Raw genomic sequence first — 19,649 nt, forward strand, 5'->3', positions numbered from 1 at the left:
CCTCACACCTACCCTACTCCCACCTATACTACTCACACTGGTACACCCTCACACCTACCCTACTCCCACCTATATTACTCACACTGGTACACCCTCACACCTACCCTACTCCCACCTATACTACTCACACTGGTACACCCTCACACCTACCCTACTCCCACCTATACTACTCACACTGGTACACCCTCACACCTACCCTACTCCCACCTATACTACTCACACTGGTACACCCTCACACCTACCCTACTCCCACCTATATTACTCACACTGGTACACCCTTACACCTACCCTACTCCCACCTATACTACTCACACTGGTACACCCTCACACCTACCCTACTCCCACCTCTACTACTCACACTGGTACACCCTCACACCTACCCTACTCCCACCTATACTACTCACACTGGTACACCCTCACACCTACCCTACTCCCACCTATACTACTCACACTGGTACACCCTCAAACCTACCCTACTCCCACCTATACTACTCACACTGGTACACCCTCACACCTACCCTACTCCCACCTCTACTACTCACACTGGTACACCCTCACACCTATACTACTCACACTGGTACACCCTCACACCTACCCTACTCCCACCTATACTACTCACACTGGTACACCTTCACACCTTTCCTAATCCCATCTATACCACAGATGTCTAAACATACACCTATCCTCAAATTGTGCCAAATAGCCCCGTTTAGGAGGGCCCTGATTCAGAGCGAGCGCTCTGGTCAGAGCGTCCGGCTCTGAATCAGACCCTTAGTACACTTGAAGCACAAAATTGAAAAAGCAGCAAAGTTGAGGGAAAAGTTCTCAGCATAGGAATCATACGCACACTTACGGTACTCAGCCGTTTCCCTCTTTTCTTTAGAATACAAAGCTTTGCCATGGGCCAGCCACACTGTTTTCATATCTGCATGTATTTAATCTCCCGTATATGTCCCTGTTTTACAAGGGTCTTGTTTTCCCCACCATGCGGCTCTGTGGAGCACTATGGCAGAAAGGAGCAGGAGAACCAGGCTAGGTACCTCCCCGGGTACTCACCTTACATTCAAACTGAATCTTCTGGTTTAGGAGTATCAGCTCCTCGGTGTCCTTCATTCTCTGTACACTCTCGTTACAGTCTCTGATCAGCTGTGAGACAGACACAACATGAGATATAGCATCGTACACAGGGGTGGGCAGGACAGGGCAGCTGGGCCACATTGTGCAATGTAAGAATTAGTCATAAGTAACATTAAAGCATAAATCAGGCATTTTCTGTTTAAATGAAACAAATATTCTTGAAAACAGAGACAATTAAGTCACTAGATCAGCCCACAAAATGGCTTCTTCCACCAGCCCTGGCCAAGGTCACCAGTACCTTGCAAACTGGTAGGCTGCAAAGTTTAGACCATAAATGTGTGTGTGTGTGTGTGTGTGAGGGAGAGGGGGGTGGGGTGTGTGTGTGTGGGGGGGGTGTGTGTGAGTGAGAGGGGGGGTGGGGTGTGTGTGGGGGGGATGTGTGTGTGTGTGTGGGGGGGGGGCGGGGGTTGTGTGAGAGAGTGAGAGGGGGGGTGGGGTGTGTGTGTGAGGGAGAGGGTGTGTGTGTGTGTGAGTGAGAGGGGGGGTGGGGTGTGTGTGTGAGGGAGAGGGGGGGGTGGGGTGTGTGTGTGTGTGAGAGGGGGGGTGGGGTGTGTGGTGTGTGTGAGAGGGGGGGGTGGGGTGTGTGTGTGTGAGTGAGAGTGAGAGGTGTGTGTGTGTGTGTGTGAGGGAGAGGGGGGGGTGGGGTGTGAGTGTGAGGGAGAGGGGGTGTGTGTGTGTGTGTGTGTGTGTGAGTGAGAGGGGTGTGTGTGTGTGTGTGTGTGTGTGAGGGAGAGGGGGGGTGTGTGTGTGTGTGTGTGAGTGAGAGGGGGTGTGTGTGTGTGTGTGTGTGTGAGTGAGAGGGGGTGTGTGTGTGTGTGTGTGTGTGTGTGTGTGTGAGAGGGGGTGTGTGTGTGTGTGTGTGTGTGTGTGTGTGTGTGAGAGGGGGGTGTGTGTGTGTGTGTGTGAGAGGGGGGGTGTGTGTGTGTGTGTGTGAGTGAGAGGGGGGGTGGGGTGTGTGTGTGTGTGTGTGTGTGTGTGTGTGTGAGAGGGGGGGTGGGGTGTGTGTGTGTGTGTGTGTGGTGTGTGTGTGTGTGAGGGAGAGTGAGAGGGGGGGCTGGGTTTGTAGGCGATTGGTACACTCAAAATAGATGGCTCTGTGTGAAGTAGGAGATGAACAGAATAGAATAACACTATTTACATGGTATTAAAATATATGTGACCTTTGTTCGAAGAATGAGACCATCGTAGTCTGCGGTTTACCATGGGTTGGACTTAATGGAAACCTCGTTCACTACATTTAAATACACATTTCTAAATGAGACTATTGGCAACAACTCAAGTGCTTTACCAGTTGAAGAGGCCTCCAAGTAGCCTGCGTGCATATAGGGTCCCCACTAACAGAGGCATGCCTCGGTGACTGCACACCAATGTACAGAGCACCCTTATCTGGGATTTAAGCAGCCGCTGGAGCCATGAATTTTATTATTTTGATGTAATAATATATTGCCAGCTTTAGTCAGCATGATATTATTACACATAACTTAATTTAGGGACATCTCTGGTTTGATTCCTTTGCGTGTGTGGATTGCATGGCTTATTGCTGACATTTGGGGGACATTTCATTACAATAGCCCCGTTACAGATATTATTTACTGAGAAAAATGTTGATGTGTTGGTCACTACTAGCAGTGTTTGTGGCATACCCGTATGCAATTATATGGGTGCTATCATCATGTAGGGTTACGGACCAGGGCAGCCAAACGGGGGGTGGGGGGGGGTCACTGCGGGGACTGGAGTGCTTTGCCCGCACACTAGGGACAGACTGGGCTGGGGGCATGCAGGTAGAGGACGCTCCCTGGCCGCTCTAATTGTGTCTGTATATACAATGAGAGCAGCATACTTCAGGTCACTGTGACTGCACACAGCATCTGGCGGCCGGCAGCTCCTCTGTTTAGCTGCAGTGTAGTTAGTGAGGTGCCGCTGTGCGATGCCGATTGGTTAATCGCTCCAGTCATCCACCAATCACAGTGGTGGGATGTATTCATCAGAGCCGTAACTAGACATTTTGGTGTCATGTGCCAGAAAGAGCATTGGCGGCCCCCTCATTTTTCAAAGGGACATAATGCACCCAAAAATGGGGCCATGGCTTCATGTAGAAGGCCCAGGGAAGAGATAGGAAAAGCCAGGAGATCCTGGGGATGAAATAAGAGGAAGCTACAAGCAAGAATGATAATAAACAGAAATTTGACAGGTCCAAACAGCGCCCCCTGACCTGTGGTGCCCTGTGCAATGGCACCGGCCGCACTACCCTAGCGACGGCCCTGGTATTCATGCACTGATTGGTGAATGGCTGGAACTATCCACCAATCAGAGCGCAGGAGGCTGTGGTACTGTATTCAGGATCAGGAGGAGATGGCAGGGCCAACCACAGGCAGCCAGGTGAGGATCACAATAGATATTCTGACATTTAACAAGGGGTGAGGAGAAAGTGCGGGGGTTGTAATCAGTGAGTGGGGGGCATTGCAGATTTGGGACATGTTTTTCAATGATAGTTGGCAAAATGAAGACTATGGGCCTGATTCAGACCCACTCGCAAGCGGCTGTCCGCTCGCAAGTGGGTCGATGGTGTGCACTGAGCATGCGCACGACGGAGGGAGCTCCGTCGTGCGCATGCGCCAGACGCGACGAGCGAAGGAAAGTCCTTCGCTCGTTGTGTCTGATCAAAGGGGGCGTGCTGTCGATGTTGATTGACAGCACGCCCCCTTTGGTGGGCGTGCCTCCCTGACGGGGGCGTTCCCATGGGAACGCCTCCCGTCAGAAGCCGGCCCACTGACATCACTAGTGATGTCAGTGGGAGTGATTTTGGCTCTGATAGAGCCAAAATCACTCCGGAGCTTGCGGTTGAAAACCTCAACCGCAGGCTCCGGCTCGCAGTTTCGATGGTCGCGATGGTCGAGACCATCGCGGCCAACAAACTGCACGCTCGTATAGCCTGTGGGTGGTGACCCACAGCTATACGAGCGTCCAGGAGGACGCTCCATTTTCATGGAGGGCGCCCCTCATTCAGAGCGTGCGCTCTGCTCAGAGCGTACGGCTCTGAATGAGGGCCTATGTGTATGATGTATATGAGTGAGTGGGGAGGCAGATCTATGGTATACTTTCTAATAAGGGAGAGGGACTTGTATTTGGAGTGTGATCCTTAATGAAGGAGTATGGGTATGTATATATATATATATATATATATATATATATATATATATTTATTTATTTTTTTAAGGTACAATTGAAGGTGAAACCCCTTCTCCTGGGCTAGCACTTCTCCTACCTGCCCCAGGTGATAGTAATTAGTATGGGTTCTGTGCATTGCAGTACACACATATAATGGGAACTATTATAGGTAAGTCCTAGATAAATGTACATAATGTGACAGTATTGGGGATGTAGGGACCCACCTGGTGAGGTCATCGTGACGTGGTAGGTGGGCAAACATGTACTAAGAAACTAATTATAAAACTATGTTAATTGTTACAGTTTATTATATATAATCTGATAATCATTATTCTCAGTGCTTAGAGTGTGCATCTGCATTTTCCCTTCTTTCTGTATTATAACTACAGGAATCAGCATGGTGGCACCTCGTATTATGTTTAAATTAAGACGTGCAGCCCAGCCCCCCTTGTTCCCATATTATATACACAGTGTGTAAATATATATATATATATATTTATTTTTTTGAAGGGTGATTATAGAAACCCCTCCCGTCAAAATCTGTGCTTGCCCCTGTATGCCGCGGCATGTGAGGGGGACCCTGATGCCTTTTTTTTGACAGTCCCGGGCCCCATAATTTCTGATTGCAGCCCTATTAGGTACAACCTGTACAAAGACGCCGTAACGCCGCCCGGTGCTTAAACATATTTTTGCGGTTGTATGCAACTAAGATCTCTGGATTTCTATTATCATGTCGTATTGAAATCTGATTGCTGGCCTTACGCAGTGTGCTGGGGGGACACTATATGCCTTTTATTCTAGTCTAGATTAAACACCCGTGAAAGACCATTGAGTTCATCTGAGCAGCCACTATTTTATATTACAGTATTTTAAATCCATTATATATATCTTGGTTCCCCTGTGTTAGAATCTGCCATATCGTCTTACCTTCTCCAGTGCATTGTGAGCCTCGGTGGCTTGTAGCTCCTCATTAGATCCTGGCGCTGATCTCTTCAATATATTCTGTAGCGGGGGAGGAAATCAGAGTAAGACAATAGGAGAGTTATTGTACGTTGCAGTGACCCAGGTGACAGCCGCTTATCTGGACACAAGTATATTCAGGACAGGTCTGGGAATCCTTCCCAAACCTCAGCTTCATGAGCTACAGCTGCCACGATATAGACTGTAGGCAGCTAATGACGGAGCTCCCAGGATGAAGACCAGCCGCATCGCCCATGCAGATCTGGTTGAGCGATTTGATTGTTACTGAGTAAAATTAGTGAAACGCGTCACCAGACATTACATATGACAGATTAGTAATGGGGGGGGTAACGTTACCTGTAGGAGCAGGCGGAGACGGGTGATCCTCTGGAAGGGAAGTATGAGGAAGGATTTCAGGCTCAACCTCTGGCACACGGGGTCACTTTCCAACTTTGCCAGAACTTGCTGAAACTTTGGGTTGTCACTCCTGCCACACAAAGACAAGTAAATATCCTGGCGCGCTTCAAACATGGAGAAAATACAGCATAATGACCATCACACCCCATATCCTCAGGGCACGCTCTGTGCAGAGGAAACCCTGGGCCCCTGATTTATAATCATAGGTGAGTAATCATTACAGGGACAGGACAGGTCTCCTTACATCAGCCTCTGGAAGGTCCGGTCCTGGTAGCTCTGGTTGGTGACGTAGGGCAGGTAGACTCGGCGGAAATCCTGCTCGTGGCTTATCACCACATCACACACCTGGAAGTTGTACATGTTGCTCTCAAATTCTTCTTCCAAGTCAAAGAGGAAACTGATAAGAGGAGGATAATCATCAACACCCGTTCTAACACACGTCTTATTTATAATCAGAATACGCCTCATTGCTACATCCTTGCTGAATGAAATGAAGCTACTCCCAGCAATGCTAAATAACATGCAGTCATACTGCACTGATCGGATACTAAACAAACGCTGCACAGAAGATTAACGGAGACAGACAGGAAAAGATTAGCACTGGCCTTCTAGAAAGCAGCAAGGGCCACATATAAATGAGTTATCAGTTAGTGGCACAGTCAATTGGCAAGATGCAGCAAGGTGAGAAAGGCGGTCAAACCCCCGAAAATGCACGTTTGACCGCATTTCTCATATGCACCAAGCCGCGGAATGCGATGCTTCTTTCCGCAGAGTGCTGTAATCCAATCGGATCCCTCCTAGCACCCCCCACTCCCCACGCGGCGTGCGCAGAAGGCTTGTGGGTCATAGACCTGGAAGTCCCTCCATCGCAAGGGCCGCTCCTATCGAGAGCATGGTCCTTTTTGGTGATCGTGTGTTCAGTTGAAGTCAGTAGCTCATATACTGTATGATGTAAAAGACACGCTTATACCAATTAAAGGGGGAGATGTACTAAGCTCTGGAAAGTGATAAATTGGAAAGTGATAAACTACCAGTCAATCTTCTCCTAACGGTCATGTTACAGGTTGTATTTGAAAAAAATGATAGTTAGAAGCGGATTGGTAGTTTATCACTTTCCAGAGTACTTAAAAAAAATATTACAAAATTAATACAACACAATTTCCTGCCATTCTGCTTTATCTGAGGCCATCTCTGCTACAGAAACGCCAATATACGTTAAATAAATAAAAAGAAAATCCCAATCTTCATATTAATATCATTGAGTGGTTACAAGTTAAAACTTTGGATGAGGTCCCACTTGATAAATCAATGTGTTTTTCTCGTAGAATCAGCAAATTCATATACTGTATAGAGACAATTTCCTTAGGATACCGGGTAACAGTCCTGGGAAAACATTATTTGTCCTACAATTAAACTGTAAATATAGATAAAAGTTATTATCACAATTTCTTTATAGAGCACTGTATAAACGGTAGATACACAATTCACGTAAATACTGCCAGTAATGCAGAAAGAATAAGGGTAACAACAAAAGTAGTAATTCAAAAAGTGTAACATAATGCTAAAAAAAGGCAATCCAAGGATACCAAGAGAAGGCAAAGGAAGGCGGGATTATCAGGGAAAGGAAAAACAGACGTAGAAGCAGCATTACACAATTAGGGAAAAGCAGAGCAGGATATAAGGAGGGAGGGAAAAAAGAAAAGGCGGGTATTGGTCAAGAGAGCTTACATTCTACAGGGGAAGTACCTGAGGGGGCAGCAAGGAGAGGTTAGTTAGGCTATCGTCTGGTAGGCTTTAGTGAATGAGGGGGTTTTGAGTAGAGAGGACCAGTTTGCTTTTACTTATGTTTCGATCTCAAAAACAGCATCTTATTGGCCATCCATTTCTCAAGAGTTTGGATAGCCAATAAGATAAATCCAAATTTACGCTAATTTGGTGAAATGAACAGTCAAAATTGAACCTTTCATCTCTAGTTTTGAGGCAGCATTGGAGGATACAGTGAAGGAGAGCATGGAGGAGATGGTGAGCAGCGCAGGAGAAGGTCTTGAGGGTGTAAGTGAGAAATGGTTATCACATGGGAGAAGAGGAAGCAGGAGTGTGGCGAGCGATAAGTTTGGAAACGAAGCGCGGAGAGTAGAGGGCAAGAGCTTAGCAGGAGTTAGCGAAGGGATTGGCAGAAAGATGAAGAAAAGAGGTTGAGAGAGGACAAAGTTGCTTTAGTCAAGGACGAGTAGATTAGTGTTTTGTAAGAATCGAGGTAGAGAAAGGATCTAATCCTGGTGATACTTCTGGGATGGAAATGACAGAAGCGGGAGTGGGTCTGAATGTGGGGAATGAAGGGGAGATAGAATGAAGGATAATGTCCATGCAATGAACTTCAAGAATTTATATAATTGTGGTGTTGTCAAGAGTATTTAATAGGTGTGGGGTGGGGGACCAGGAGTTCTGTTTTGGATATATTTAGATGGAGGAAGTGTTGGGACCATCCAGGTGCAGATGTCGGAGAGACATTTGGAAATCTTAGAGAGTAGAGAGGAAGTGATGTAAACCTAAGGATTCATTTACCAAGCGAGGAGGTGAGACAAGGCGGGTGCTGGGGATGGAGCGTTGTGAAACACAACCGGAAGTGGAAGATTGGGGGAGGGGGCTGGAAGGCTGAAAAAAAGAAGGATCAGTTGGGAAGACAGAAGGTGAAGAAAGAGACAACAGGACTATGAGGTCCAGAATGACACCTTAGAAAATATAGTGAGGGAGGAGCCTAACAATAGGAGATTTCCAATCAGATAGATCACATTTTGGCAGTAAAGAACCTCCTCCAGCATCTAGAAGATTTGTAAATGAGAGACTTGATGAAGGTTTCTTCAGCTAGGGAGAGGGTGGAGTTGTAGGAGAAGAGGATTAATTTAAAGTTCATGAGAGTGGGACTCCATCCACAGTTGTCTGTTTGGAAAACCATGGTTGGGGATTGGAATGCCAGATGCCAAGCAAAGTGTAGGGGCATCAGTGTCACGGGCAGAGGTGACAGTATAGTAGTCCAGGGCGACAGTCTGTCTGGGTCAGAGTAGTAATTGGAGAGAAAAAAAGTATCAAGAAAGGAAGAGAAAACAGCAACATCAAGAGCAAGAAGAACGCATTGACGAACAAGGATCTGAGTGAGGGGGAGGGTGCAAGGTAAAGGAGAGACAGCAATGGTCAGACAGTGTGAAATGGTGCAGTAGAGGGAGAAGATAAAGTCTAGGAAGTGTCTGAGGATGTGGGCAGGTTCTGTAATGGTCAAAAGTGAGGGAGAGAAGTTTGGAGGCAGTGAATTCAGAGGGGGATGTTAGAATTGCCCAGGAAGAGGGGGAAGCCAGTCTGTAAAGGTGGCGTGCAAGTGGAAAGTGAGGCCGGTGGGCAGCAGAGGGCACGAGTCGATGGTGGACAGGAAAAAAAGATGAATAGAGTGGACCACAAAGGAGTAGGATTGGGAGGATTCACAGGAAATGTCCCAGAAGGTGCAGCTGAAAGAGCACAGGAAGTCCACGACATCACCTGGGTGGTTACCATGTCTGGTGGAGTAGGTGAAAGAGTAACCTCTGTAGAATATAGCAGTGGAATAAGTGTTGTCAGATTGAGAGTGCCAAGTTTCAGCGACTGGAAGGAGGTTAAGGGAGTTGGAGATGAGTAGGTCATGGATGGATGCTAGTTTATTGCAGACAGGTCAGACATTCCCGAGGGCATAGGACCAAGGGAGGGAGGGAAGTGGGAGCTGTGGATGAGGTGGTCAAGATTAGCATTGTGTAGACGAGGGCAAGATTTGACCCAGGGTTAGAGAAGAGATGTGAGGAGGTGAAGGATAGGATGGGTACAGGCCCAAAAAGAGATGTGAACTGGTGAATTTGGGAGGAGGTGGTAAGGGTGATCAAATCTGATGTAGGGGCTGGATGCAGAGTGCGGGAGAACAATGGATGGAGAGTGGGGGAGAAGGAGAGTTTGATCTCAGGGAAGTAGTAGGGAGTGCAATGTATTGTGTGAGGGGTCGGGAGATGAAAGGAAATGTAAAAGAGGAGGAGTGAGGAGGCAGAGCTGAAAAAGGGAGGTGGAAGAAGAGGCCACGTGTGGGAGTACAGAAAGTGGGTGGGTTTAAGGGTCGTATACCAGAGGACAAGGATATATAGTAGGAGTTGGGTTGGGTGAGAGGAGGTAGTTGAGGCTGTGGGGGGTAAGTAGAGAAGCAAAATAAGAACCAAGGGTAAGATGATACATAAAGTATACAATGAAGCAGAAGCTGAAACATAAAAGTACATGACGAAAGTCAAGGAGGCTACACTAATGATTATACATTGATAATAGAGGATATACATTGCCATAATTAAAGGAGGCATATCATTCCAGGTCAAAATGAAAAACATCGGCGCTGGGGGGGGGGAGACATCACTAGAGCAGCGCCACCCAAAGGCCAAATTATTGTGATACTGTTTATTAAAAGTAATCTAGTTTCAATTGGTTGAGGCTAATGCCAAACTGTAGCCAATAGCTGCAAATCACTCACTCAGAGCTGGCGTCACGGACTTCCGATAGGCGGGAGAACAGCCACTGACGGTCCTGAGCACTCACAAGTTCTTGGAGATCGGAACTGCGCTGAAAGTGATCGACTGCGATATTCAAACTGCGCAAGTAGAGAGCCTCGGACATGATGAGCTCAAATTTAGCCTGAGAGCGGGGAGACATCAGACATAGCTGAAAATTCCTACAGACCAAAGCAAGGGACTCAACCGACAGACAGCCATGGAGAGGGAGAGAGGGAGAGAGGAAGAGGGAGAAGGGAGAGAGGAAGAGGGAGAAGGGAGAAGTAAAGAGAGAGGGAGAAGAGAGAGAGGAAGAGGGAGAAGGGAGAGAGGAAGAGGGAGAAGGGAGAAGAGAGAGAGGAAAAGGGAAAGGGAGGGAGGAAGAGGGAGAAGGGAGAAGTAAAGAGAGAGGGAGAAGAGAGAGAGGAAGAGGGAGAAGGGAGAGAGGAAGAGGGAGAAGGGAGAGAGGAAGAGGGAAAGGGAGAAGAGAGAGAGGAAAAGGGAAAGGGAGGGAGGAAGAGGGAGAAGGGAGAAGAGAGAGAGGAAAAGGGAAAGGGAGGGAGGAAGAGGGAGAAGGGAGAAGAGAGAGAGGAAAAGGGAAAGGGAGGGAGGAAGAGGGAGAAGGGAGAAGAGAGAGAGGAAAAGGGAAAGGGAGGGAGGAAGAGGGAGAAGGGAGAAGTAAAGAGAGGGAGAAGAGAGAGAGGAAGAGGGAGAAGGGAGAGAGGAAGAGGGAAAGGGAGAAGAGAGAGAGGGAAAGGGAGGGAGGAAGAGGGAGAAGTAAAGAGAGGGAGAAGAGAGAGAGGGAGAGGGAGGAAAAGAGAGAGAGGGAGAAGGGAGAGGAAGAGAGAGGGAGAGTGTGTTTTTGTTTTATACAGGGAAGAAAGCATGCTTAATATAATTTACAATTTCACATGGCTCTTTCAACAATTACTTTTACCTATAATGCAAACACTAGAGAGATACCCCCACTATAAATGATGTTATCTTTAATAAATATATACTTTTCAACCGCCCCCCCAATTGTTATATAGTTTTTTCTAAAACAAAAAATGTAGGTAACCAAGGGTTCTCATTGATAATGTATGATACAGAAAACAGTTTCGGACCTCCCCCATCAATGGTAAAACCATGGACCAATGGGAGGAAACCATTGAAGGTTGATAACCAGCAGTGGTCAGTTGTCAACCCCAAGATGTAATGATAGTGGGTTAAATCTTGTGTGAAGTAGGGCGGCAATTTTTTTGGGTTGTGCCGATATTTTTGAGAAAGCAGGCTGCCAGATCACTATGAATTCGTGGCATCACAGAGGCATGAGGTAAACAGTGTCTGGTTTCACCCACAAAACAGCGGCCCCCATTGTGTGTAGGCGATTCTCTACGACCAGCCTAATTTCCAGACAGTTGCCCAGTGAGTCCTCTCTCTATGGCTCCGGCACAGGCCCACTAACCTCCTGCAACTTCTGCTCCTCTCGGGTCATTGACAGAAAGGTGGAACTCTCCCGGATCTTGGGGATGTCCTGCCACAGGGAATCAGCGGAGGAGATGGACAGGCGCTGCAGGTACGAGTCCTGGGATGACAGAATCCGCCTGCGAAGTCTCGGGGAGCCGGGGTCTTTTTCCTCTGCTGGGGAGTCACCCGGTTTCTGTCTCTGGATCTCCTGGTTCAGGGCGACGTCGCTGTATTCCTGGTACAGTAGGTTGGCTGAGGTGAGAGAGAGGCAGATTCAGAGGCAGTAGAAGTTGGATCGGGATGTAGTCTGCATCCTGACTTTCAGAATACAGACAGATTGTGACATAAGTATTAGGGTTAGGGGGAGGGTTAGGCCCTAGGGGGAGAGTTATGGTTAGGCTGCATTAGGGGAGGATTAAAATAATTACCTAAATCTGTCGGGATTTTGACCATCAGGATGCCGCTGTCGCTGTTCTGACTGTCTGTATCCCTACCCTCGGGATCCCGTATCCAACACGTTTGAATAGGGATAACTGCTCAGTTAAAGGGGCACTCCACCTTCAGACAAAACTATTTGCATAAGTCTTTCTGCACAACTCTATAGAAGAGGAGTTCCCCTATAAATCATATTGTAATGTACTAGGACAGACCAGATGCATTAAACGCAACTGATGATTTTGTGAGCAACTCGTACGACAATCGCTTTTAGTTTATAAAGCAACCGATAACAGAAACAAACTGTGAATAATAACGCACTGACAATGTTACACACTAATCTGTAGGGTTACGTTGCATTGGTGAAGCAATAAGAAGGGAACAGAATTAAAGGAATAACCTTATTCAGTAACTTGCCGTGTGGTCATTGTGTAGTATCACAAAAAGAAAATAAAAATAATATAAAATTACAAGTTTGTTACATACACTCTGCACAAATTGTATACTGTATCATTATAATTCTAGCTAGGCTACTGGAGGTTTTATTATAATTAGACAACAGAAATTATTTGGCCAGAATAGTGAAGCCATATAGGATTTCTTACTTTTGATACAATATATATTATATTATATATATCTATCTATCTATCTCTAGTCCCATTTAGTCTAGGTGGGGATTTCTTGTATATAAGGTTCTGCTCAGCTCTACGTTGGAAACCTGAGAAGCATTTTTTTGGAAAAGGAAGTTTGGCTGATTAGGTCACATTGCACCACTGATAATTGCCCCATATATATCCCTGTGTGAGGTCTGCATGAGAGGTCAGTAACACTTACAGTTTATCAGCGTGGAGTACCGTCTGTGAATACTGTTTGATGATTTCAGAGATGGGGATGGTACCTGGGCGCGTTTCGTTCTTAAAAAAAACACAAGAAAACAAAAAGTTAGCAGACTGTTAATTAAAGTAGAGAACAGGACAGGTGATTAGTTTTATCCCTGTTGTACGGACATTATACGGTCTGGCTTCATAAACCAGTGTGCCACATTGATCCACCAATTACTGTACCAGTATGTACTGTAGGGGAGGATGCACACATAATCATGGGGAGAACCCAAATAGGGGTCTGATCAGGAATCGAGCTAATGACCCCCAGAGCTGCCAGACAGCAGTGCTAACCACTGTGACACCCTGCTGCACAGTGGTCCATTTACAAAGGCAATCTAGGTCTATGAATGACAACGGGACTTTTGTACAGTTTATTTTTCGTCTGGGCCAGGAGAACACCTTACTACAACCTTATGGAAGGGCATCGGATCAGTACAGCTTAGTGCCAACCTGAAACAATCAGTCAGTCTCAGCCTACCACGCATCAGGTGAGACAGGCGGGCTACAGGAAATTTGACAGGGTTAGTGTTACGTGATTTCGTAGCTGTGACACTGGTCTTATCACTTGTCACACACCTCACAGCGAGGCCGGTACTCCCACCCATTTCCAATTTCCTTCAACTCAATTGCTGTTAAGTACATTGATCAATGATTTTGTAATCAGGGTCAGAGAAACCCCAAAAAGAGATTTTAGCATGTTCACAATACAATTACTGTAAGTGTTACGCAGCAACGTAATTATGATACAGAGCACTGTCATTGCTCCTCTAGGCAACTGTAGTGGAATAAAATTTGGCAGACTTAATTATATATTAATACTCTTTGTAAAGCATCAACATATTATGTAGCGCTGAGCAGAATATTTATTCATTTACACCAGAACCAGCCCCACAGAAGACTTCTATCTACTATCACTAGAACACATACAAGAACATCACACTCTACGGTCAATTTCCTTAGAAGTCGTTTTGGACAGCGGAGGAACAGCAGCACCTCGAGGGTCTGAACCCCACCCCAACATGTAGGAATATGTAGGCACTGCGCAGATATCTCCCAACTTAGAACCGAGACAATTCCACAGTTTCATAAATCGGTGTCTAAAAAAACACAGATTGTCCATCGTCGATTATTTTGTCAGTAGGAAATCCTTCATAAAATGCTTCAATATTGTCAGATTAGTGGAGTGATACTCGCTGGCAGCAACAAGAGACCTATGATCACTTTGCAGAGCTAGTCTTGGTGCACGTGGGATGCAGCTTTCGGTCTCACGCATGCGCAGTATATGTAAATGTATTTTTTTCAGCTATTTAAATGTACTTAAAAGAAACATAAAAACATTTTTTCATTGAATAATTCCTGTTTTCGCCACCACCATTTTGAGATGGAGGATTGCGGCAGTTCTTCATCAATACAATCCTTGTTAAACAGGCCTCTCCACGTTCTGCATGGGGAAACTCTTCATCCCAATCGATGCAGGGGTGTACCTCCAAGTTATTAAGTTTTATTACGTGATGTCGTCCACATCCATCCAGTGGAAGGCCCAGAAAGGCTGCCTGGGTCAAAGCTCTGCCTGGCACACTTGCTGTGAGGTCCGACCGGGACCACAACCACTCAATTAGACATCCCAGACCAATTGCGACCCCTCTGTAAAATGGCATTCAAATCCATCCAGTGGAAGGCTCAGAACAGGCTCCCCGGGTCAAAGTTCTGTCCAGCGCACTCCAACGGGAGGTCCGACTGGGACCCCAACCCCCTAGAATGTCTTCTGGGATCCAATGTTACTTTTCGTCCAAATCCATCCATTGGAAGGCTCAGAACAGGCTCCCCGGGTCAAAGTTCTGCCCAGCAAACTCCAACGGGAGGTCCAACCGGGACCCCAACCCCTCTAACACCTGGCCAAGTGCACCACCTCGCATTGGTTTCATCCCATATTAAAAAAATAGATAAATATATATATATCTATCTATTTTACACACACACACACAAAAACAACACACACACACACACACACACACACACACACACGCCAATGGTCATACCTACATACATATACATATAGATACACACATGCAGACATATACTAATGCTCATACCTACATACATATAAATATAGATACACACACATGCAGACATATACTAATGCTCATACCTACATACATATAAATATAGATACACACACGCAGACATATACTAATGCTCATACCTACATACATATAAATATAGATACACACACGCAGACATATACTAATGCTCATACCTACATACATATAAATATAGATACACACATGCAGACATATACTAATGCTCATACCTACATACATATACATATAGATACACATACGCAGACATATACTAATGCTCATACATACATACATATAATATAGATACACACATGCAGACATATACTAATGCTCATACCTACATACATATAATATAGATACACACATGCAGACATATACTAATGCTCATACCTACATACATATACATATAGATACACACACGCAGACATATACTAATGCTCATACCTACATACATATAATATATAGATACACACATGCAGACATATACTAATGCTCATACCTACATACATATAAATATAGATACACACACGCAGACATATACTAATGCTCATACATACATACATATATAGATACACACATGCAGACATATACTAATGCTCATACCTACATACATATAAATATAGATACACACACGCAGACATATACTAATGCTCATACATACATACATATAATATAGATACACACATGCAGACATATACTAATGCTCATACCTACATACATATAAATATAGATACACACACGCAGACATATACTAATGCTCATACCTACATACATATAATATAGATACACACATGCAGACATATACTAATGCTCATACCTACATACATACATATATAGATACACACATGCAGACATATACTAATGCTCATACCTACATACATACATATAATATAGATACACACATGCAGACATATACTAATGCTCATACCTACATACATATACATATAGATACACACATGCAGACATATACTAATGCTCATACCTACATACATATAATATAGATACACACATGCAGACATATACTAATGCTCATACATACATACATATAATATAGATACACACATGCAGACATATACTAATGCCCATACCTACATACATATAATATATAGATACACACACGCAGACATATACTAATGCTCATACCTACATACATATAACATAGATACACACACGCAGACATATACTAATGCTCATACCTACATACATATACATATAGATACACACATGCAGACATATACTAATGCTCATACCTACATACATATACATATAGATACACACACGCAGATATATACTAATGCTCATACCTACATACATATACATATAGATACACACATGCAGACATATACTAATGCTCATACCTACATACATATATAGATACACACATGCAGACATATACTAATGCTCATACCTACATACATATAATATAGATACACACACGCAGACATATACTAATGCTCATACCTACATACATATACATATAGATACACACACGCAGATATATACTAATGCTCATACATATAGATACACACATGCAGACATATACTAATGCTCATACCTACATACATATAAATATAGATACACACACGCAGACATATACTAATGCTCATACCTACATACATATAATATAGATACACACATGCAGACATATACTAATGCCCATACCTACATACATATAAATATAGATACACACACGCAGACATATACTAATGCTCATACATACATACATATAAATATAGATACACACATGCAGACATATACTAATGCTCATACCTACATACATATACATATAGATACACACACGCAGACATATACTAATGCTCATACATACATACATACATACATATAAATATAGATACACACACGCAGACATATACTAATGCTCATACCTACATACATATAATATAGATACACACACGCAGACATATACTAATGCTCATACCTACATACATATACATATAGATACACACACGCAGACATATACTAATGCTCATACCTACATACATATAAATATAGATACACACATGCAGACATATACTAATGCTCATACCTACATACATATAAATATAGATACACACATGCAGACATATACTAATGCCCATACCTACATACATATACATATAGATACACACACGCAGACATATACTAATGCTCATACCTACATACATATAAATATAGATACACACACGCAGACATATACTAATGCTCATACCTACATACATATACATATAGATACACACACGCAGACATATACTAATGCTCATACCTACATACATATACATATAGATACACACACGCAGACATATACTAATGCTCATACCTACATACATATACATATAGATACACACACGCAGACATATACTAATGCTCATACCTACATACATATAAATATAGATACACACACGCAGACATATACTAATGCTCATACCTACATACATATACATATAGATACACACATGCAGATATATACTAATGCTCATACCTACATACATATATATATATATATACACACACGCAGACATATACTAATGCTCATACCTACATACATATAATATAGATACACACATGCAGACATATACTAATGCTCATACATACATACATATAAATATAGATACACACATGCAGACATATACTAATGCCCATACCTACATACATATAAATATAGATACACACACGCAGACATATACTAATGCTCATACATACATACATATAAATATAGATACACACACGCAGACATATACTAATGCTCATACATACATACATATAAATATAGATACACACATGCAGACATATACTAATGCTCATACCTACATACATATACATATAGATACACACACGCAGACATATACTAATGCTCATACATACATACATATAATATAGATACACACACGCAGACATATACTAATGCTCATACCTACATACATATACATATAGATACACACACGCAGACATATACTAATGCTCATACCTACATACATATAAATATAGATACACACATGCAGACATATACTAATGCTCATACCTACATACATATAATATATAGATACACACACGCAGACATATACTAATGCTCATACCTACATACATATACATATAGATACACACACGCAGACATATACTAATGCTCATACCTACATACATATACATATAGATACACACACGCAGACATATACTAATGCTCATACCTACATACATATAAATATAGATACACACACGCAGACATATACTAATGCTCATACCTACATACATATACATATAGATACACACATGCAGACATATACTAATGCTCATACCTACATACATATAAATATAGATACACACACGCAGACATATACTAATGCTCATACCTACATACATATAATATAGATACACACATGCAGACATATACTAATGGTCATACCTACATACATATACATATAGATACACACATGCAGACATATACTAATGCTCATACCTACATACATATACATATAGATACACACACGCAGACATATACTAATGCTCATACATACATACATATAAATATAGATACACACATGCAGACATATACTAATGCCCATACCTACATACATATAAATATAGATACACACACGCAGACATATACTAATGCTCATACATACATACATATAAATATAGATACACACATGCAGACATATACTAATGCTCATACCTACATACATATACATATAGATACACACATGCAGACATATACTAATGCTCATACATACATACATATAAATATAGATACACACATGCAGACATATACTAATGCCCATACCTACATACATATACATATAGATACACACATGCAGACATATACTAATGCTCATACCTACATACATATAAATATAGATACACACACGCAGACATATACTAATGCTCATACATACATACATATACATATAGATACACACACGCAGACATATACTAATGCTCATACATACATACATACATATAATATAGATACACACACGCAGACATATACTAATGCTCATACCTACATACATATAATATAGATACACACACGCAGACATATACTAATGCTCATACCTACATACATATACATATAGATACACACACGCAGACATATACTAATGCTCATACCTACATACATATAAATATAGATACACACATGCAGACATATACTAATGCTCATACCTACATACATATACATATAGATACACACATGCAGTATACTAATGCTCATACATACATATAAATATAGATACACACACATGCAGACATATACTAATGCTCATACCTACATACATATACATATAGATACACACATGCAGACATATACTAATGCTCATACCTACATACATATAAATATAGATACACACATGCAGACATATACTAATGCTCATACCTACATACATATACATATAGATACACACATGCAGTATACTAATGCTCATACATACATACATATAAATATAGATACACACATGCAGACATATACTAATGCTCATACCTACATACATATACATATAGATACACACACGCAGACATATACTAATGGTCATACCTACATACATATACATATAGATACACACATGCAGACATATACTAAT

At 42.9% G+C, this 19,649-nt stretch overlaps 1 protein-coding gene across 3 annotated transcripts in view; it reads right to left on the bottom strand.

Annotated features, from left to right (window-relative positions):
* The window catches only part of LOC148516927 (uncharacterized), a 60,195-nt gene that overhangs the window by 16,458 nt on the left and 24,088 nt on the right, over positions 1-19,649 (bottom strand). For all 3 annotated transcript variants that reach the window (XM_088479391.1, XM_088479392.1, XM_088479393.1), the window contains exons 4-10: positions 12,948-13,027; positions 11,677-11,930; positions 10,214-10,374; positions 5,927-6,079; positions 5,623-5,752; positions 5,233-5,307; positions 1,057-1,146 (exon numbers count right to left, since the gene is read on the bottom strand). In XM_088479391.1, the coding sequence (XP_088335517.1) occupies positions 1,057-1,146; positions 5,233-5,307; positions 5,623-5,752; positions 5,927-6,079; positions 10,214-10,374; positions 11,677-11,930; positions 12,948-13,027 (943 nt within the window). The remainder of the gene's footprint in view (positions 1-1,056; positions 1,147-5,232; positions 5,308-5,622; positions 5,753-5,926; positions 6,080-10,213; positions 10,375-11,676; positions 11,931-12,947; positions 13,028-19,649) is intronic.

The sequence above is a fragment of the Taudactylus pleione genome, unplaced genomic scaffold (genome assembly GCF_031769625.1).
Source record: "Taudactylus pleione unplaced genomic scaffold, aTauple2 ptg000231l, whole genome shotgun sequence".
In the NCBI taxonomy this organism is placed as follows: Eukaryota; Metazoa; Chordata; class Amphibia; order Anura; family Myobatrachidae; genus Taudactylus; species Taudactylus pleione.